This window comes from Hylobates moloch, unplaced genomic scaffold (genome assembly GCF_009828535.3).
Source record: "Hylobates moloch isolate HMO894 unplaced genomic scaffold, HMol_V3 SCAFFOLD_20, whole genome shotgun sequence".
Lineage (NCBI taxonomy): Eukaryota > Metazoa > Chordata > Mammalia > Primates > Hylobatidae > Hylobates > Hylobates moloch.
The window spans coordinates 46,188,770-46,212,311 of NW_026652295.1; the positions used below are offsets into that span (position 1 = coordinate 46,188,770).

The window sequence follows — 23,542 nt, forward strand, 5'->3', positions numbered from 1 at the left end:
ATTTGACTTTCTAGGAAAAGGCCAGCCTATCTTCAAATGGACACCTCCCTCCACATAAACGTCAACGTACACTAAAGACAAAACGAAGTATATGTATATACGGGATATATACATATATATGTACACATAAAATGGATTGGGAAGTCCTTTGGTTTAGACAGTAATAAATATGTACTTCCCAAGTGCATAGGTTTCCTTTGACCAACCTGTTCAAAAAACAAGCATGAAAAGTGCCATGGCACATTTCCTATGTCTTTCCCCTTATTTGAAGGACACCTTTCCTTGCTTCTCCATCACTCTTAAGCATTTTATTTTTAACAGCAGCTGGTTCTTTGGGCCTTCTATCTTAACACTCCATTGATTCATCAATTCCTTGGAAGAGCTCTCAGATTACATCCAGAAACTTGTTTTTAAAGGAGAACAAGGTTGCAAATAACTTTCTCCTCTTTTTTTATTCCCTCTTCCCCCCAAGAAGCAGACACCTTGAAGTGTCATGAATAATGCACTCTTGATCTGACTTGCCTTGTTACCCCCGGCCAGCCCAAGCAGCTGAGGTCTGAGCTTTACTTGCCCTGCATCATTGTGCAATACTGGAAAAGAAAAATAATTCACTGGTCTATACCCCTCATACTGTGGTGACGTGATCCGGGTTCTCTTGAATTTCTATGCATTCAATTTCCTCTCTCTCCTTTCGCTTGGCACGTTTCTTTTTCTTGTGGTGCTTTTTGGAAGGGGGGAAAAACGTTAGGAACACAGGTAAAATAACAAAACAGTGCAGAAGTGTGCAACCCCCAGTGAGCAGCAAGCATTTGAACAGTGTGAAGGTCAGGTTCGAAGGCACAAATAGAAGGGGGACTAACCCAATAAGAAAAGAAGTAACATTTTGCAAAATGGCTGTCCCATGCTCTTGCAAGGAGCTTTTTATACATTGTGTTCGGGTGTGCTCAGTTGCTAATACAAATGTGAAAAGCAGTGGTGCACAGTGGTCAATGGCAAAATTCAAGGTGTAGATAAGGCACAAGATAGAAATGCAATCCATGTCGACGTTCCATAATGTCATTAAGCCCAGAACGCCCAGCTCAATTGAGGTGACGCTAAGAATTAGCCAGAAGTTTCCCAGAGGGTGGATCACTAGGAAAAAAGTCAGGATTAACACCAGGAGAACACCAAAGCCTGCAATCAGAACAGGCACTGTGACAGACAAGCTGTAATGGTCCATGAAGACAAAGGAGGGGTTGAACACGATGAATCGGATGCTCTTTGAGAGGGATAGGGGCCTCAGCTTTTCCAACACTTCTATGACTTCTTTCTGCTTGTCTCTGCTAGTCCTGGCCACCAGATACAAGCGAGAAGCAATGATATTGTTTTCATCCCCTGCCTTGGAGAAGATGATATCATTTCGAAAATGCTGGAATTCTGGCTTTTTTAAAAATGAGCTTTGCAGGACACTGATGAAGTCACTTTTGTTATTGGCACTGATGTTGCTGACTTTCAGGAACTGGTAGTACTGCTCCACCCAGGACACTGCAGTGAATCCACTACAGAGTCTTCTTAGGTCATCCTGGACGCTGCTGTTCCAGTACTCTAGAGGCTCATAGACATAGAATCCTATCACAGGGCTATAGTTGCTGAAATATTTCTGCTGAACCATGGCATAGGAAACACTTGGCGAATCACTGGCTAGTAGCTTGATGATGTTGGCTCCGTCACTGATCTGTAAGCACCCCATGAAGGAGAAGGAGGCATAAATGAGATAGAGGATGACGACAAATGGCTTCACATATATATTGGTAATCCATTCATTATAATGTTCACGGAGGAAGTGCTGAATGAAGTGGTGCTGGTAGGGGTTCGTCTCATGATGGGATGTCTGTTGATGCCCATCACTCATCACTGTCTGGAACCACACAGGTTTGCGATCCAGGTATTCTGCAGAAGGGATCTTACAGCAAAAGATGCTGTGGTAGCGGTTTTGCTCTAGTTGGCCAGCAAAGACCAGACAGGAGCCAAAGAAGGAGAAAATGTAGAAGTAGTTCAACAGAATGGAGACACACATGTTTTGACAGAAGACCTTCACAGCCTCTATGTTTGTGAAAGGGCTGGCACCCATGCCAAAAGCGATGAAGTACAGGGAGCTGGTCATGGTATAGGTGACCATCACATCAGAATAGGCATCTGCTATCCTGTCTTTGAAGGGCAAGTTCTCTTTGGTTCTCCGCCATCCAGACAGAAGCTCAAACACTCCTTTAGTTCCATGACCTAATGTTTTAAAAAAAGAAAATAATAATTATTTTTATTTCCTCCTATGGCTCAAGTGAATTCCTTATAGTTTATCTATGCTAAACGGCACTTTATACTCTAATCTTCAAAGGGCTGTGATCCTCCTATCAGGACCTCAAAAGTTGAGTTGTGGACAGCATACATTTGGTACCTGTTTTGTTTCAGCAAAGCCCAAATTTATTGATATTCTGGGAAAAATGAAACATGTATTGTCTGTTCTATTAATGTGACAAGTTGTAAATATAATGTTACATTATTACAAGTTGTAAATATAATGTTACATTATTACATGATTTTTTTCCCCTGAACACATATCATCTTCCTAAATAGATAGTAAGTTGTCAACGGCAGGGGCTGTTATTTGTGCGCCTTCAAATGACCCTTAACATCATGTCAAGTGCTTGGTTAACTGATTCATTGACTGACAGTTCCTAACTTTTGTTTCAAGCTGATTTATATGCTGATTTAGGAAATTATAGAAGTATGTTAAACACTTAAAAATGGCTCTAAACTGATTTTATAATGTTGATAATCTCCTTGGTAGCCAAATGGCTTAGAAAGCAATTTCCAAAGACTTGATTAATTAGCTCCAGATCGCACCACTGCACTCCAGCCTGGGCGACAGAGCGAGACTCCGTCTCAAAAAAAAAAAAAAAATCTGCCATGTCACATAAAAGACAGGGCAAGACCTTCAGGGTGAAAAATCTTAGCAAGCACTTCCTTTGGGCTCCTCATAGAACTCTGATTCACGTAAGATGGATGCTGACTAAATGCTTTCGACTGCTTCATTAAAGTGAATGAAGAATGCTTGTTTTAAACCAATGTTTCTGTACCTTTTGATAAGAGTAAGTAGGCAAAAGGCTTAGTCAACAAATATTACTTTAACACCCAGTGTATGCCAGACTGGTAGCTACTGAGCTGTAATTTTGAGGAATTTCACAGCTCTTAAGATACTACCACTTTCTTACTAGCAAAAGAAGAAAGCAGCTGAGTAAACAAAGGTATTATACTATATCTGCAATTTTCCCTTTTTTCATTTCCCTGAATTGGACCTGTTAATGACCATCCATAATATATCAATTGGTAGCTTTCTGAGTGAGTGGAAATCTTCATAGATCACTCTTGCCCTTGTGGGCATAGCAATACTACATAGGAACCTTTTCTGTGAATGGATACAAGCTGTGCTTGGACTGTTCTCCAAGAAATCCATTAGACAAAGACATAGCTGAAAGGCACAAAATCAACTAGTTTATGAAAACCTGGAAAATGGACTTAAATGTGGCACTTAGATATTGGAGTTAGATGTTACAAACTTAATTTACTTAGTAGTGCTTTAACAAAGATGTGATAGCTGGGGTCTTACTGCAATCGCTCTGAATTTGCATTGCCGATAGCTTTTGCTAACTGACCTATATAATTCTTCCCTTTCTTTTATTTGAGACTACAATGTACATACTTAAAAATATTATTTCCCAGCCTAGTTTTCAACTAGAGGTGGTTCATGTGACATAGTTCTGGACAATGCAATGTAACTGAAGGTCATCTAAGGATGCTTGTTAGAAAACCAGAGGGCATTTTGATTGAAATAGTATAATGAAGCCACTAGGAAGAGTTCTTGTCTGCCTCCTTTTGGAATTCTAAGAAAACCAAATCTTGGCTAAGCCATTGTAGGTAAGGCTGTTACTTGCAGCTGAATCCATTCCTAACCAACAATGTTTGGTAGGTCAGTTAACATTTACCAAAACCTCTTTTAAGATGATCTAAGAATTCTTGCTTCATAGTTAATTTGACTATAGTATTTACAGACTTATGTATATAATGCAAATATTTGATTTTTAAAGACACATTGGCCAAACTTTTGGTAGTTTTTATTAATTATTAATAGTTACTAAAGGAAGCTAGGCATTGGAATTCTTTTTACCTCAATATAAAGCCTATTTATTCTTCAAAGCTGTCTCTTATGGGTCTCCAATAGGGAAAGGTAAGTTTATCATAACAAGTAGGAAGGTTCGTGTAAACTGCATTTAGGAAAAGGCATGTTTTTTTTCATTTGGAGGTAATGAACTGTTCCTTCTTGCATTTTATCATGAGCTCAACATATGTGTATTACATTTAATGTAATGATTCTTAACATTGTTAATTGTTCATTCCTATCTTTGGCAAAACTCCTTGAAGAGACAGAATACAGCACTTGCCCTATTATTCCCTTGACTAAAATACAATGTTAGAATAAGGGCTAAGGTAATTAAAATAATTCTTTAATGAGAGCACCTCTCTTCAGAAATGAGGACTCCTGCTATCTTTGTAGTCGCAAGGTGGGGAAAGGCTACCTAGAGCTACAGCTAAATTTGGCTTGCCTTTGATAGTGTTCATTTTTATGGAACATTAGGTACGCTATGTAGGCCAGATTTTTGCTTTATGTAGTACAAAGGCCTGTAGGTGTAGGAAGATGATACTAAACCATATTAGATTAGGTAATCACTTTAAATGTGGTCGAGACTGAAAATACAATTTCCAAACTTTGTTTGGAGATGGCATGTTTTATCCCACTCATATGTTTAGATATTTTATAGGATTTTCCTACTGATATTCACTCATTTGACTGTCACAATAATCTGCCCATTTGCTAGCAGTTCAAATGTATTGCCTGCTCCAGCCAAGGTAATTGTCTTTCACTGCCCTGTGTGCATGTTCCTGATTAGTCTTATCTTCTTAGCTTTGTTTATGTTATTTTCTGTCCCTTAAAATACTTTCCTCAATTCTGGTCATATTAAAATTCTATTCATTGGCCTGTTAAGGGTCAGTTCAAGTCTCCTATTTGCTATGAATCCATTTCTAATGATTCCAGTCATATACATATATATATATATATATATATATGTTCCTTATATATATATATATATATATTCCTTAAATTTTTATTGCACTAACTAGTCACTCATTTTGGCCCTCAACCATGTGCTGTTTTGCTCATGGAATTAAATGGTTTTCTCAAGATATGTTCTATCTCTTGGTTGGACTGCAAATTCTTCATGGCTAGGGAATGCATTTTATCTTACTTTTATACTCTGCAGGACATCTGGTAAAGTGATAGATGTCCAAAAGATGCCCATTAACTTCTTTTTGAATTAAATAAACTATAATTCTTGATTCTAGATGGGTCCAAAAATGGATCTTTTTATTACTTATTCTAAAATTTATTATACATCTTTATACCTATATAAATATCGATTGTATCCAGAAAAGCTATACACTATTTACTTTCCAATATATATTTATTTAGAGTTTGTTATATAAGAACTTTTGCTAGCCGATATATATGACATAAAGGTAAACAAGAAACACAGTCTTTTTCAACAACTGTCCAGAAAGTCATTTTCACTTAAGTAATTCTGAGACCAAGATTATAGCTTCTAATGCAACTGCTTTAAAAATAGGGATATATACCTAAAAAATTATATTGGCACTTGTAACAAAGCCATCAATACTTCTCTAAAAATAAAGAAGCAAGAGCATGAGTAAAGAAGAGAATATGTCAGAGTGACTTTTCTTTTTGTAGATGTTACTTCTATTGTCATATAATGAGAAAATATACTACTGTGAAAACAGCTTAATTATTTATTTTAAGCTCCTGCTAATGCATATAGACTGTCTATATTTATTAAAATGCTAGATATTATTAGGATTTTAGATTTTAAAATAACTTTAATTAATTAATATGAAATAACTGTGTATATTATCAATGGAATTAATTGTATGGAGAGACAAAAGTTTAATAAAAATTTTATTTGTTTAATTCAGGGTTTCCCAACCAGGCACTATTGACACATTGGGCTGGATAATTCTTTATTGTCGGGGACTGCCACGAGCTTTGGAGGATGTTTAGCACCATTCCACTACCCACTAGATGCCAGTTGCACACCCCACAGTTGTAACAACCAAATATTTCTTCAGACATTGTCAAATGTTGCCTGCGGGGCAAGTTTGGCTTCAATTGAAAATTATTGGTTTAGTCAAAAGAAAAAGAAATAGTATACTCACTCATACACACACTTAATTATCTGTTTCTGATTATAAAATCAGGATATATTTCCATGTAAAATTTGGGAAAGATGAAAAATAGTGGTGAAACAAATTATTCCATAACCCCGCAACACAGAAAACTGCTGTTAACAACTTCAAGTATTTATTCCAGTCATTTGTTTATTTATCTTCCAAGCTTACGTACGTATGTGTGTGTGTGTGTATATATATATGTATGTATATATTTATCTATGTATCTATCTAGCCATCTATTCAGATAGGTAACTACCTATATAACTAATTCAAAGAACTGGATTGCTACCAACCAAAAATTAGGATTTAGGATTACTCTTGCCACTCTGACCAGATGCCAATCAACCATGGAGAGTCTGTTTTCCAATTTCTGTAGTGTTTTCTGTCTTGGTTTCTTACTTTTCACTTTGGTTTCCATTCTGAGGCTGGAACCATTTTTTGAACATCTGCTCCCTTGAAAGAAGCCCCAATTTTCTCTTTAGCTTTTTCTAATAGTATTTTATTCCCTGCAGTTCCACCCTTACTCAGAGATTCTTAATCCAATTCAAGTAATCCACCTCAAACTGACACACCAGTGTCCACCCCAAAGACACTGGTGGCCCACCAATTCAGGTGATGCATGGATCAAATATAAATGTAACATGCCCCATTGAATGATGATTGGAACTACATTATATTATTTCCAAGCACCCAGTCCTAACTGTTCTTTGAGACTGTCCCATTTTCCCACCAAAATCTTTAATTCTCACCTGAGGCCACTGCTTGTTTTAAGAACAACTCCATTCAAGTTCTGGACTCATTTTACATGCAGTTAGCTAATATATAAAGAGAAATTTTGTTCTTACTAAGTAGGGCTGTATGCTGTGTACTGTGAAAATGCAGCTGATTCTTCCTGAGGGATCAGAGAAATCTTCAAAAGGTTTAGGCAGAGGATGATGTTAATGACAGTCTAGGCTGATGGGATAACATGAATAGAGACACAAACCCCTGTAAACTATGAAGAGGTAGTTGTGTATTTAAAGTTTATAACTGTTATTTTTTTTCCTTCAGTAGAGATTAGCTCGCTGGTATAGCGAGCTGGTATACTATTGTCCAAAGTACATTTTTGATTTAGTGTTCCAAAATCTGACTGCCACATTTTGATCATGATTTCCCTGAGTTACATTAGTATATATTTGCACACTGCATTAGATTAATATAATAAGTAACTCACTCGGGACATTATTAGATGACTAATATTTCCTTTAGCACAGTTTTTTGAAATAAAAGAGAGAGAGTTCTTAAGGGTAAAAAAGAGTTGGACAGAGGAAAAACTGGGAGAAAAATTCAAGGAGGGAGATGAATAGAAATAATAGGGGTGTGTGTGTGTGTGTATTGAGTACTCCACAAGCCTGATGGGATGCTGATGGGGAGCTCTCTTTCCAAATGAAAGCAATTGGAATCATGGTGTAACAATAAGGAAAACATACATGGCAGCTTGCTAACATGCCCCCATTTGACAATGATTTGGTAAGTTCTGCTATTTGCAATTGAGCCATATGAAAAAGATAAAGATCATGAAGGTTCTTCATCATCGTGGTAGTGCAGGTCTGCCAGAGTGAATATTTAAGTGTTTTAAATTAAAAAAAAAAAATTATTGTTACCAAACAAAACTGATATCAGTCCTCAGTGAGGTGGGGAGCACTCAGAACTGGCTATAATTCCATTTGAGCCTCTAGTAATCATTCTCCAACAAATAAAGATGACTTCTAAAATAAGATGGATCTTCACTGAGAACCAGCTCCAGCCTACCTTTAAGAACATTTTTGCAAACTCCCACTCTTCTAATCTAAGCTTCCGTATTGTAATTGCATCTAACATTGCTGTAGAAAAACTCTCTGGTGACATAGTTAGGCCTAACGAGAAGTTTTTCTTTTTTCTTTTTTTTGAGACGGAGTCTCACTCTTTCACTCAGGCCATAGTGCGGTGGCGAGATCTCAGCTCCCTGCAACCTCCACCTCCCGGGTTCAAGCAATTCTCCTGCCTCAGCCTCCTGAGTAACTGAGATTCCAGGCACCTGCCACCACACCTGGCTGATTTTTGTATTTTCAGTAGAGATGGGTTTTGCCACGTTGGCCAGGCTGGTCTCAAACTCCCGACCTCAAGTAATCTGCCCGCCTTGGCCTCCCAAAGTGCTGGGATTATAGGCGTGAGCCACGGTGCCGGCAAGATTTTTTTTTTTTTTTTCCAGAGCAATGTTGTTCTATAAATCCAATATATTTTTTACAGTTGCCATTTTAATCCTACACTCAATCTCTCCAAAACCTACAATTCCAAAGAAAATACTTTTAACAAGGATGAAATTCAACTGGAACTAGTTGTAACTGACTCAATTAATGCTCTCTACTGAGTTTTTCTTTGCTATATTGCTTTAATAAGCATGATCTGCGGGTTTCTAGTTTATTTTAATCAGCAGAATTAGAATTCTCATTTGCCTTCAGAAGACATACTGGTGGGTTTTCCTTTTCACTTGAACATGTTAATCAAGACGTGAAAGCTTGACACCGATATCAGAAACGTAAGAAATAGAGGTTAAAAAAAAATACTCCTTTTTATGACCTGTTCCAAAGAAAGCTTACTACTTTCCCTTAGCAGTTATTTCTGCATTTGGTTAGCTACACTTTCAATAATTGTGTTTGTGAAAATCACTCCTGATTGTGACATCCCAATGCCAACTAAATGAATGAATAACGAATGAAAAAAATAAAATCACAGTCAACTGAAAACTCAGTCCAGCAAAGCAGCTGAAAAAAAGTCTGGATAACGCATCAGTATTTTAAGTTATTGTTCACTTCCTTGGCATTATGTGGGATCATTTATCCATTGTTCCTTCTCTTTAGCTGGCTGATTCCTACTTAGCGTGATCTCAAGCATAACCTCACCACTCGAACATGCGTGATCTCTAACACTTTCCGCTTGCCCTACTCACCCCCATTCCACCAGCTTAGACGTCTCTCCTTTGTATTCCAACCCAAATCACAGTACTTACTATACACTAGACTGAGATTGCCCATTGGTGGGCCCATCTTTTAGCCAGTCCAGAAACTCTTCACTGGCCAGGTTAGGCATTTGCCTTTTTCACTTTTGTATATTAATTATTGGCTTATGGTAAACGCTCAATAAATGTTTTTAAAATTGAATTTGCCATGATCTACATGTAGAAATTTTAAAGATATTTGAACACATTCTTCTTGTAATAGTTATTATTGTAATGATACTTACTAGCTTAACAATAATAGGTATAATTGATATAAATATATTAATTTATATTTATTATATTTTATGTAATTTACTCTATATATTTTTAATAGAATTATATATTTTATATAACTTATAAAATTTACTGAGTAATTAAATATGAATTATATCTTTAAAAATAATAAATGCTACTATTTATCATTAGTTTTTACAATAATTATTATTAACAGCCCTATATTCAGCAATGGGTTTTGTGAAATAGGTATTATTTGCCTCATTTTACTGAGAAGGAAACTTGCTGAGTGTCACTCAATGATTCTGAATTTTTCTCCCATTTCCTCCCCTGTTCAGTTCACATTGGCAGAGGTGGCAATAGATGTCAATTATGCCTAATTGGGAAATTAGCATATTATTCATTAATTTGGCTGGTTCAGGACTATGGATGTCTAACAGAGAACGGAATATGAAATGAAATTACTTGTTCTATGTTGTTCTTTGACAGGGTAGAAACCGGTTCATAAGACATTCCTTTTGCCTGAGAGATGACGAACTCTTTAGATATTTTCTAATCCCCGTAATCCCTAGTCTTGAGGTGATGATCAGTGTGTATTTGTATACTGACTGCTTCTAATTTAGTATCATCTAAGTAAATAGATGATTATCAAGCCCCAAAGTTTGCTCAATTCATACAATGGCCAAAGCTTCTACCTCTTAGTTCTTATATAGCCCACAAAGGGTAGAGGGTGTTCAACAGGAATTCTCTAAGCTGCTACTGCCAGGGACATGTATGATGGTTTTACCTGGAAACCTTTGATAATGTTCAATGAGGGAGGGCCTCACTTCATCTTGTCCTTAAGCAAGAAGTGACTTCTCTTGAAATATTCCCATCCCAGTACAGAATGAGTCAGAGTAAAGAATAGAGAGTAGGGCCGAGTGTGGTGGCTCACGCCTGTAATCCCAATACTTTGGGAGGCCAAGGCAGGTGGATCACAAGGTCAGGAGATCGAGACCATCCTGACTAACATGGTGAAACCCCATCTCTACTAAAAATACAAAAAATTATCCGGGTGTGGTGGTGGGCGCCTATAGTCCCAGCTACTCGGGAGGCTAAGGTAGGAGAATGGGGTGAACCCAAGAGGCAGAGCTTGCAGTGAGCTGAGATAGCACCACTGCACTCCAGCCTGGGTGACAGAGCGAGACTCAGTCTCAAAAAAAAAAAAAGAAAAAAAAGAGTAGATGGGAAAAGGAGCAGAATATTGCAAAGGAAAGAGGAAATAATTATAAGCATGAACAGACACTCAGTCCTTAGCAGTCAGGAGGTTACAGGATTTTATTAGGTCTCTAATAAGAAAAAATAAAACTTGGTGGCAGATTCTCATTGTATAATTTTCAGAGCAGTTGTATATTTTATATATATATATGTATCTTAGTGTATAGATAAAAGACATATAGTCTCATCCAGAGTTTGCATTCAGTCATTTTGACAATTTATTTTGTAGTTCTATGTAGTATAAAAAACTTAAAGATCCAGTGTATGTGTGTATATATATATATGTGTGTGTGTGTGTGTTTGTGCATATATACAGATATACACACATATATGCATATATAGTATGTGTGTGTGTGTATGTATGTGTGTGTGTCTGTGTGTGTATATATGTATATTTGTCAATACACCTAAATTTGTATTTATATATATATATATATGGAGAGAAAAAGCGAGAAGAGAAATAGCAATAGAGATGGGAGACGGGGATGTCCTAAAACGTGCTGACAATTGCAGTCAAGATTTTCATACTCAAAGTGGGCAAAACTTGGTAATTAACACTATCTGATATTGTAGTTAATAGCACATTCCCCCAGAAGAGACTGCTTGAGTTTAAATCTCATATCTCCTGCTTCCTACATCTGTGACCTCAGGCAGTTTTTGTAAGCCTCCACGGATCTGTTTCCTCATCTGTAAAACAGGGTGACAAGAAGATGTACCTCATGGGATTGTTAGGCGTTTTAGGTAAGTTAGTACATGTGCTTGGAACACAGTACGTGCTACACTGAATGGAAAAGCACAGTGCTGGCAACTGCAGGACGACTGCTACGGAGAACGTTCCAAATTGTTGGGCTTGGAATGCCAGCTTCCGAATGCAGCTTGGTTACTGATGTCTTTACTGCCCCAGCTGAGTTGGCTTTGTAGTGGGGGGATTCCCGGAGCTCTCTTTTCAGCTTTCCTTGCTGCAGGGCGTTGGTGCTGCCAAAAGATGAAGCGCCACTGCGGAGCCGGCACACACAGGACGGCTTGCTTTCCTGCTCTCTCCCCTTCCCTGCTAAACAGCCACTATCAGGAAGTTTTTAATTGTTTTGTCTGTACCTTCCATGCTTTTCAAGTTTTAGAAAATGAATATGGGCCAGTCGCAGTGGCTCACACTTGTAATCCCAGCACTTTGGGAGGCTGAGGCTGGTGGATCACTTGAGGTCAGGAGTTTGAGACCAGCCTGGCCAACATGGTGAGATCTTGTCTCAACTAAAAAAAAAAAAAAAAGGTATAAAAAGTTAACTGGGTGTGGTGGCGCATGCCTGTAATCCCAGCTACTTGGGAGGCTGAAGTGGGAGGATTGCTTGAACCTGGGAGGTGGAGTTTGCAGTGAGCTGAAATCATGCCACTGCACTCCAGTCTGGGTAACAGAGTGAAACTGTGTCTCAAAAAAAAAAACAAAGATTGAGGGAGGAAATGCAGCCTCTGAGGGCTGGGTGCTGTCAAGTAGGCCACGGTGCTGCCAGGAATTGTTCTGGCACTCCCAGCTGTGTTGAGTGTTATCTTCTCGACCACAGACAACCTCACAAAACAGCATCAGACAAAGCCATTCTGTGACCGGCACGAACCGAGACAAAACAAGACCCCTCCATAATCAGAACCAAGTCTGAACAAAACACAAACGTTGCCCAAAACATAAAATGGACTAAATCTCTTCCTGTCAAAAGTGGTAGTGGTAATTGGCGCTTCTTACCAATCACGGCTTACCCTTACTCTAGTATTCTCTCCATCTAGGTATAATAATTACTAAGATAACTATTATTAAGATAACCAGTCATAGAACTACCCTCTCTTCTTGACAATAAACAACCATGCTCCCTTGAATTCTTTTCCAAATCATCTAACATTTGCAACAATCATATAAGTTCATTTTAATACCTTCTTCCTAAATTACTCCATGGTCCCCGATGGTGTGGGTTTTTCCTCATTGTAATTAGTCAATAAACCTAAATGTGTTAAATGATAGCAGTATTCTTGGTGGTCTGGCTGGAGGACGCTGGTATTTTATAACAAATATTTTTGGAAAATAAAATGCACTAAAACTTTTGTTATCATTGCTGATTTATAAGTAAGTTTCATTTGTGTATAGGAATTATAATAGGAACACTGGGTGAGAGTTAAGCCCAGAAGGATTTGAATATCCAAACCAGGCCACCCCTAAAAGGGATGGCTTCCTGGTAATATGTTAGTTGTGTTATCACTGAAAAGAGAATGCCAGTTGGGCATATGAGAAGTGGGAAGTTATTTTAAGAAGATGATAACATGAATATTAACATAGGAGGAGGGAGGAGGAGCCATGTGGAACTAAAAATTCATTGCTTTTGGCAGAGAAGAGCAATGAATGGAATAATCTGGAGTGGGGCTGAAAAACGGTCAAGAGGAAGGAATTGGTAGTTTAAAAACTAAATACAAGCATATACTTTAAAAATTAGAATAAAAAAGAAAATAATAAATACAAGAACTTGCGGAAATAACAATTATGACAATCTTAGCATTTGTTGAGCTACACACATTTAGGGAATAAAAATTAATTCTTTCATTTGAAGGACATTTCCTGAATGCTGCCAAGTAAGATATGGTAAAATGTCATCACTTTGAAGTGTAATAACTTCTTTTTGTCCCATTTGAAAACCATATCACATCCATATGCCTGAATTTAACAGTTCATTAATTGCAAGCTCTGGAGATCTTTTATCCTATAAAGAGTAAAACGGATGCTTAGGATTTTTACAATAGCAAAAGCTGGAGAATGTTTTTAAAATGTCTGATTCAATCATTAGGATGTATTTATGAAATGGAAGGACTCTTACTTAGCAAACTTAGATTATGCATAGTTTTGATTTCTACTAAATATGATTCAAGAGAGAAATCTTCAAAGTTGTAGCACAGATGCTTGATAAAAGAATAATGCTTCAAAGGACAGGTTTTTTAGGGGCATCTCTGAATGTTTTGTAGCCTTTCTTCCCAATGAAGATGAAATAAAAACATTCCACAGCTGGATTTTTTTCTGAACAGAATGCCCTGAAGCCAATGGAAAACCAGTTAACCCAAAAGTTCAGGAATGGGATGATTCTGATCATTGGAATAGTCATTAAATTAATCAACCAGAACTTCCTTTTTGATTTAACTCTGATTGGTTGATTAACTTTATTAGAGATCCTTTTATTTTTTTTGAGATGGAGTCTCGCTCTGTCACCAGGGTGGAGTGCAGTGGTGCAATCTTGGCTCACTGCAACCTCCGCCTCCCGGGTTCAAGCGATTTTCCTGCCTCAGCCTCCCGAGTAGCTGGGACTACAGGCGTGAGCCACCATGCCCAGCTAATTTTTGTATTTTTAGTAGAGACGGGGTTTCACCATGTTGATCAGGATGGTTTCTATCTCTTGACCTCATGATCTGCCCATCTCAGCCTCCAAAAGTACTGGGATTACAGGCGTGAGCCACCACCACCGAGCTGTAGAGATTTTTCTAAAATGCGTTAGACTTTTGTTCCTCTTCTGTATCTAGTCCTGACAAAAAGAAAAAGGTTGCATGTGTAGCAATTAAAAGGATGCACTGTGGAGTCAGGCATTTTGGTCCCAGTTCTGGCTCCACATATTGAGTAATATACTTTGGAGTCATCATTTTATCATGCATTAATAATCAAGAGGCAATATGGTATATGGGTCAAGGCATCAGGCTATGTGGGTTTACGTTTCTTCACTACCATCTATTAGATTGGCAAATGAACTACTCCATGGCTCGATTTGCTAACCTGCAAAATGGAGAGAATAACAGTATCTGCTTCAAAGACTTGCTGTGTTAAATGAAACACAGATACATGAGTCCCTTAGTACAAATATCTGGTACACAATTACTGTGCTCCCTTAAATATTAACTATTACTCAGTAATATTACATAGTTGTAGCAGCATAGGAATTTAAGTTGAATGTGTATCAGGCCTAGAGCAGAGTTTTAAAGTTTTCTTCTCTGATTATTTTGAAATTTGTCTTTTTTGTCTTTAGAAGTTAATTGTGGAAAAATACTGATGAACAAAGGGTTTAGTTAACTGGATTAAACTAATTGAGGCATTCCTTATATGTATGTTCTTATTCAGAATAAGCTAATAGAGTTGGTTTCATTTAGTAGGGAGAAGCTGAAAAAGAGCTTTCTTGTCTCTAATTTATTCTGCAAATAACAGCAAACCACTCACACTCAGGAGGAGAACACAGTTGAGTTGCTGGGCAGCCAGCTGAGTTCTATCAGCCCATGGGGCAGAAAGACCCTTGCCAGAGGACTCTCTCAGAAGTGACAGGAGCAGGAGTCAATTGAACTTATTCTGATGAGTACAGTACGGGCTTCCTTTCAAATGAAAAAGGCCCTCTTGTCACCATAGTTTGCTGCAATCAGTCCCCTTTCAGCAGTTCACAGCTTAGCCTTGGCCTTATTACAACATAAATTTATAAACAGAAGTTCTTTCAAAAAATATTTGGTGTTAATTCTTGAAGTCAGGGAATTGAGGATAGCAGGTGGGGAAGATAGCAGCATGGCAGAGGGGTCTGGAGCACCAGCTCTGGTTTTTATGCCTGGTTCAGTCCCCATCTGCATTACTTCCCAACTAGATAAACTTCAACAAGAAACTGCTCCATGTAGTCTTCCTCATATGCAAGACAGAGAATGCAAACGCCTATCTTACTGTGTTGCTGAGAATAGTAAATGAGATAATCTGTATAAAGTGCCCTTGGCACTTACTAAACATTCAATAAATGTTAGCCATCATTTTTATTTATGGATGAACATTCATTTGGGGTCTTAGCTATATACTCACAGTTTATGAAAATACATTTCTAAGATTCATTCTTGAAGTTATCAGTAGAAATGAAGTCAATCATGATAACATGCCAGAACATTCATTGCTCTCTTGTGATAAATTTTATTCTTTCTTTCCATCTTGATAATGTTCATGGACCTCGTCCTGCTCATTTGCATTAGGCAAAGATTCATCAAGAAACAATAATAAGGGCTGGGTGTGGTGGCTCACGCCTGTAATCCCAGCACTTTGGGAGGCTGAGGCAGGTGGATCATCTGAGGTCAGGAGTTTAAGACCAGCCTGGCCAACATGGTGAAACCTCATCTACACTAAAAATACAAAAAAATTAGCTGAGCATGGTGGTGCATGCCTGTAATACCAGCTACTGGGGGAGGCTGAGGCAGAGAATCGCTTGAACCCGTGAGATGGAGGTTGCAGTGAGCTGAGATTGTGTCACTCCACTCCAGCCTCGGCGACAGAGTGAGATTCTGTCTCAAAAAAACAATAATGAAAACAGTCAAATGAAGACCCACGCAGACAGCTATGACTGTAAAATAGCTAACTGGACCCTAGGGAAAGATGACCTTGGCCACATGACTATCTGTAAGTTTAGACAAATGATCTGAAGGTTTCTAAACCTATATAAAAACTCTAGGGTTTTTTCAGTAGTTACAGAACAAAACGAAATAGGTCCACATTGTTTCTTTTCAGACCATATTCACTTATAATTGACTGACAACAATCTAGGTTTCAGAAATGTTAAATAATGAGCTGATAAAAGCATGTTAGCAGCTTGTAAAATTTCTCTCTTTGATACTCCCTGAGATTTCTCAAGAGGTAGATTATTTAACATTGACATGGGAATCTTCAATAAGATAGGCTGCCTTTCAAAGAAATCAAACAACTAATCAGCAGATATTAATTAAACACCTAAGTAGGATAGGTACAAAGGAAGGACCCACTAAATGGGGAGATGTACACAAAGGGACCATGGAGAACACCACTGTATCTGAATCCCATTAACTCCCTGTGAGGCAGGCATATTACGCACTCCTCTCATTTAATGGTTAAGAAATGGAGGCTTGGAAGAATCAGAGACATGCAAATGTACAGGGTTCTTTTGGTAGACAGGACCAAAACCCAAATCGTCAGACTCTTACTCCAGTGTAAGGAGACTGATCTCCTTGAGGATCAGTCTTGAGGGCAATGACTGTGTCTTACCATCATTCCTGTATCCTCTTTTCCTATGTCAGTACTTGGCACTCAGTAAATATTAATTTTTTTTTGTAAAATTGAGGAATGAATGCGTGCCTCTGAGCTCCCATGTTTTCTGGTGTTCTAGTATTTTGAGGTGGAGATGGTCGTTCCCTACTTCTTATGTTTCCATGAACTGGGGACCCCTACTCCACTTTCATTTGGGTAGCGCTAAAGAGTACATTTCTACTCCTTCTTCTCACTCTTTAACTATTCTTCTCCAAGCACTGGGAACTGCTGACCTGATGATGAGAGTCTGATAACACTTGCTGCAATTTATCAATAGGTTGGCTGCTATTCCTCTAAAACAATAAGTAAGTGGAATCTCATTTCTCTCTCCTGCACTACTTGTATAACAGACAAGTAAGAAGTGCCAAGGCTTGCTCTCAGCTTTCTCATTCCATGCATGAGGCAGTCCTGGCCCTATTTTGTAAAAGGATGCCAGTCACCCATCTCTTAACATTGGTCTCTGGCATTCTGTCTCCAACAGCAACTGAATTTATGAGGCAAACCACAGTCCTCCATGTACTTGGCTGCTAAGTAAATCCTGGGGAGGGAGATGTCATTAAGACCTAATTCTCCCTTCAGGTGAGGGAAGAAAATCCAGATTTTGGATTTGTTAGGTGGAGATTCCTACATCGGCTTCTGGTCCCAGATAAGGTCTCTATTCCAGCTTTACCAAGGACTTTGGGAAACACTGTGCTTTTATTTATAAGGATGACAGCTTAACTCTTATTTAGCCTCTTTGGTGTATTCTCTACTACAAAAAGCCCAGCAAGGAGGAGAGTTGATTGATTGAGATGATGGATTGCCAAACAATATCTATGTGATGACTAGTGAGAGTACATCTCTAACATAATAGACATGCCATAAATATACCACATTGAAGCTGCGGTTTTTTATTCTGTATCTGTTATCATTTCATCCTTTCTTTTTTTTTTTTTTTTTGAGACAGAGTCTCGCTTTGTTGCCCAGGCTGGAGTGCAGTGGCACGATCTCGGCTCACTGCACCCTCTGCCTCTCAGGTTCAAGTGATTCTCCTGCTGCAGCCTCCCAAATAGCTGGGACTACAGGCGCGTGCCACCACACCCAGCTAATTTTTTGTGTTTTTAGTAGAGATGGAGTTTCACCGTGTTAGCCAGGATGGTCTTGATCTCCTGACCTCATGATCCACCCGCCTCAGCCTCCCAAAGTGCAGGGATTACAGGCGTGAGCCACTGCACCCAGCCATCATTTCATCCTTTCAAAACATCATTCTATATTCTAAAAACTGCATTTTAAAATATTATAATCCCATATCTAAAATTTTAGGTAAACTCCAGTGACTTGTTGTGTAATATTAATTTTTAAATTTCTGCATAAAAAGCACCACTTCCATTATTAGACCCAATCCTGTGCTTCTCAGTGATTTCCCATACACAGTAATTAGTCAAAACTGTAAAACATATACTGTGTTTAGGAACTTTACTCATTGAACAAGAATGAAAGCATGGGGCCAGCAAAAGACAATCTTATGAATAATGCTGGAAATTCAGCAACAATTTAATGTTTACATGCTGCCACTCACATTTTTTCAAGGATTCTTGTAAATAAAGTAAACACAAAGACCTGAGCTAAGCAGCAATGAATTGATCAGTTTGCTTGTGGTAAACTAGATAGGAGGATACTTCTACCTCCCAACTTGATGTAGATGACTTCTATTTAAAGGCAAAGTCACTTTAGAGAGACACGAATCCCTTGCAAGAGGAGAGAGGTCATGCCACCTGTGAGAAAATGAAGAGGTGTAAGAACAAAGGAAAGAGAGAGAAGGGGAAAGAAGAAAAGAGAGAGGAGGAAGAGAAGCAAGTGTCCTTCCTTTTTAGGTCCCTGCTGGTTCTGGGGACATTGGGTGTCAGATTCTCTCTGTTTCTCCAATGAGAGGGGTCATGCTTTCCCTGGAGAAAAATCCAGTAATTGGTTTTCATGAAGAAATGGAAGGCTTTCCTCTTACACTCTTCCTTCAGGGAGAAGACTAGAAGTATCCATAAGTGGAAAAGTATTTGCTCCTACAAGAGGCAAGGGATAGATACTAAAGCAGATACAGGTCTAGGAGAAACTCTACTTTCAATAGCAAGCCTATAAAATATCACATCCGCCACAACTCCTGGGATTCTCACAGGAATTTTCCCATGTAATGCATAGTTAGATATTTCTTAGTTGCTCCTATCTTGGTCTTGCCCTTTCACTTATTTTGCCAACTCCATGAAATAACATCTGATGTCTCTTTTTGCCCAAACACCTGAGCTTTCACTGTACTATGATTATCACAGGTGCTTAGGACATCTTTTGGACAGATGGAATACAAATATTTCCCCTGACGGACACCAAATGAGACAGTATTTGTGAGATGGCTGTGGGAACAGTAATCCTTTATTGTGCTCCATAATGTAGGTGGAATGTTGTACAGCTGTTGAAGATTCTTGAGTTTGAATTCATTTTACTGGGGACAGAAAATGAGTGTAGCGAGCAAGTATTTGCTGAAATAACTTTGCATGTTGTCCTAATAAGGTTTGCAAATGAAATAGAAAAAAAAAGGAAGGTGAACCCCTTCCTTTTTTTTAACAGCTTTATTGTGATATAATGCCAAGCAATTCATCCATTAAAAGTGTACAATTTAAAAGTTTCTAGTGTACTACAAAGTTGTGCAATGATTGCCATAATCAATTTCAGAACACTTCATCACCCTGAAATAACTTCTGTATCATTAGCAGTGACTCCATTCCCTGGCTTCATCCCCTAACCCACCAGTCCTCAGCAACTACTCATCTACTTCCTGTCTATATGTTTGCCTACTCTGAACGTTTCATATATATAGAATCATGCAGTTATGTACACCTTCATGACTTCTTTCACTTATCAAAATCTTTTCAATGCTCATCCATGTTGGAGCATGTATCAGTACTTCTTTGCTTTTTAATGGCTGAATAATATTCCATTGTACGCATATACCACTTTTTATGTTTCCATTCATCAGTTGATGGACATTTGGATTGTGTCTACCTTTTGCCATTATGAATAATGTTGCTATGAACATTTGTAGAGTTTTGTGTGGATAAATATTTTCATTTCTCTGGAGTATATACCTAGCAGTGGAATTACTGAATCAAAATGGTAACACTAAGTTTAGCATTTTTAGGAACTGTCAGACTATTTTCCAAAAGAGCTGCATCATTTACATTTTCATCAGCAATGTGTAAAGGGTTCCTATCCTACCTCATCAATACTTGTTATTGCCTTACTTCTTCGTTTTAGTCATCCTAATGGATATGATGTGCTCAATGTGGTTTTGATTTGCATTTCTCTAATAACTATTTTGAGCATTTTTAATATACTTTTGGCCACTTGTTTATCTTCTTAGAATAAATGTCTATTCAAATCTTCTGTCCACTTTGAAATTGGGTTGTCTTTTTATTATTAAGCTGTAATAGTTCTTTAAATATTCTGTATACAAGTCTCTTATCAGATAGATAATTTGAAAATATTTTCTCCCATTCTGTGAGTTGTTTTTTCACTTTCTTGATGGCATTCATTGAAGTACAAGTTTTAAATTCATTCTTTCTCCATTAAATATGATATTAGCTTCGGGTTTTTATGGATATCTGTATCAGATTAAGCAAGTTCCCTTCTATTACTAGTTTGTTGAGAGTTATTTTGTTGTCATAAAATGTTAGAGTTTGTCAAATGCCCTTTCTTTGTCTATTGAGATGACCATGTGGTTTTTGACCTTAATTCTATCGATGGTATATTATATTAATTATTTTCAAATGTTAAACCACTCTTGCATTTATAAAATAAACCTCATTTGTTCATTGAATTTGGCTTGCTAGTATTTTATTGAGAATTTTTACACTCAAGTTCATAAAGATATTAACCTGTAGTTTTCCTTCCTTGTGATGTTTTTGTCTGGTTTTAGTATCAGGGTAATATTTATCTCATAGAATTATTTGGGAAGTGTTCCTTACTCTTTCCTTTAAATCTCAAATACGATAATTGCTCCTGCCTCTCACATCTTGCCAGGTAACCTCCTTCATTTTATTTATCAATTACAGCACATCTAAACTTCCTCATCAGTCAGTATTTAGGAAAGTACCTATATGATTGGAATCAGTTTATTCTCATCACTAAACAGTACTTATAATGCTTCCATATGATTTAAACCAATTTAGCTTCCCATGAGAGGAGTCAGGTGGGAGATAGAAAAGACAGTATGGGTTACAGACACACAGCTGTTAAGCACAGGGAGGAAAGAAATACCTGGAGCATACTTAACCTCCAAAAAATAGAGAGCTAGGTTCTTAGACTAGAATGAACTCTCAGATTGCTCTGATGGTATTGATGGTGGTGATGATGATGATGATGACGACGACGATGATGATGATTTTATTGTATCCTAGGAGTCTTCACATATAATCTTCCAAATGTGACATTTTTCTCCTCTCCAGTTTTTTCTCTCCCTCCTTCTTTCTTTCTTCCAAACTAAATTTGTTTCTAGTTTGAGGTAAATTCAGTGGAGAAAACCCACTGATGCCTTAAAAATAGTATGAGCAAGTCAGTAACAAGAGTTATGTTATATTTCTAGCCTAACTCATATTTCCCACTTAGTATAGTAAAAATACGGGGGAACTGAAGAGTTATCATCATCATCAACAACAACAGCAACCACATAATAACCTATCTGATTCCGGGTGAATCAACATCTTCATGTCCCTCTCACAATACTAGACTTTATGGATGTGCTCCATTTTAAATACTATAAAATTACATTATTTTAATTCTTAAATGTTTGATACACATCAATATTTCTTTTTAAAATATCATGTTAAACAGGTATTTATTCAGCACTCATATGCTCTGCGTTTTGAGGAATTATAGAGAGGGAGGTTCAGATACATTCTATTTTGAGGAGCTTACAGTCTCACTGGGTGAAGGCATATATTCAAGAAATACTTAAATAAGAATTCAAGATACTTTGAAGGCACTTTGAAATAGGAAATTTGGTATCTGTTGTCCTTACCCACTATGTTTAAGGTACTGCATAAAATTCAGGGGTAAAACTATCAGAGCTCAGGGAAATGCATCAATGGGAAAGTCTGCATGAAGGAAATGATTCTAGAACCCAGAAAGATGAAGAGGATTTAAATTGATAATGAAATGAGAGACATTTAGTGAAAAGTTCAACTAGAAGATTAATTAGCAATAGTTTTCACTTCCATTTCAAACAAAGCAACCAATTTTAAAAATTTCAACTAATTTTTCTTACTGTGGTCTCCTTTTAATTACATATAAATGAATTCACGTTCTAATCTTTCTTTTTCTATGGAGGGGTCATTGTAAAATACATCTTACCTTGAGCCAATTTTGTATGTCCATAAATAACCCATGTACAATTTTGAATATGAAAAATTTTGATGTTTTTCTTTGTTCCAAAGTGTAAACATACATTCATATAATAGTTTCCATTTAAAGTTATGAAATAAATTATCTTGGCGCTCTCTAAAAAGAGAGCTTTTGGCATTATGATGACCCAAGACTGAAGGTCTGGTTTAGCACAGATAATTTAAGCAAAACTTCTCAATATCAAATTTTTGTGTGTGCATTTAATTGAGGGAAAAAGTTACATCTTGTCTTTGTTTTGTAACTTAATTTCCTTTCCTTCAAATCTATCCTGTCAATGGAGAGAGATAGTTTAGAAGGAAAGAAGTGGCCAAAATGCACCTCTGAACTATTCTTAATTTGAGCACAAAGATGAGTACAATGTGTACAAACTTTTTTTCAGCTTGACTAGTTTCTTGAATATTAAAAGAGAAAGAAAAGAAAAAACTACTTGTGATAGTATCTTGGTTCAGGTACAGAGGTGTCTATAGGGGGAGATGATCATTCATTCATTCATTCATTCATTTTTTTCTTTCTGTTTTTTGAGACAGGATCTCCCTCTGTCACCCAGGCTGGAGTGCAGTGGCACAATCTCAGTTCACTGCAGCCTCAACCTCCCTGGCTCAAGTGATCCTCTCACCTCAGCCTCCCAAGTAGCTGGGACTCTAGGCATGCACAACCATGCCAGACATTTTTGTATTTTTTGTAGAGATGGAATTTTGCCATGTTGCCTAGGCTGGTCTCAAACTCTTGGGACCAAGCGATCTGGCTGCCTTGGCCTCCCAAGGTGCTGAGATTACAGGTATAAGCAACCATGCCTGGACCATTAATTCATTATTTCATTCAATATATATTTATTGAGTGTATACTATGTGTCAGGCACAGTTCTAGGCATTAACAATACAGCAATAATCAAGGCAGAGCAAGTCCCTTACATTCTAGTGAAAAAGACAAACAATAAATAAGATAAATAAGCACATTATTTAATGTTTTATATATTGATGAATTTTGAAACTGAAGCAGAACAGAGGAGTTAGAAGCATCTGGGGTGTGAGTGGTGGATTTTTGATAGGGCAGCCAAGAAAGATCTCACCATGAAGATCACTTTTGGAAGATGGCCTGAAAGAAGGGAGGAAGCTGGCTGTAATGTCTTCAGGAGAAGCATATTCCAGATAGAGAAAACCTCAAGGGCAAAGGCAGTGAGGCAG

General features: G+C 37.6%; 1 protein-coding gene across 1 annotated transcript in view; it reads right to left on the minus strand.

The window, feature by feature from the left end:
- Positions 1–234: 234 nt before the first annotated feature.
- The window catches only part of PTCHD4 (patched domain containing 4), a 195,659-nt gene continuing 172,351 nt past the window's right edge, over positions 235–23,542 (minus strand). The window contains exon 3 of the mRNA XM_032753963.2: positions 235–2,259. Within this exon, the coding sequence (XP_032609854.2) occupies positions 626–2,259 (1,634 nt within the window). The 3' untranslated portion in view covers positions 235–625. The remainder of the gene's footprint in view (positions 2,260–23,542) is intronic.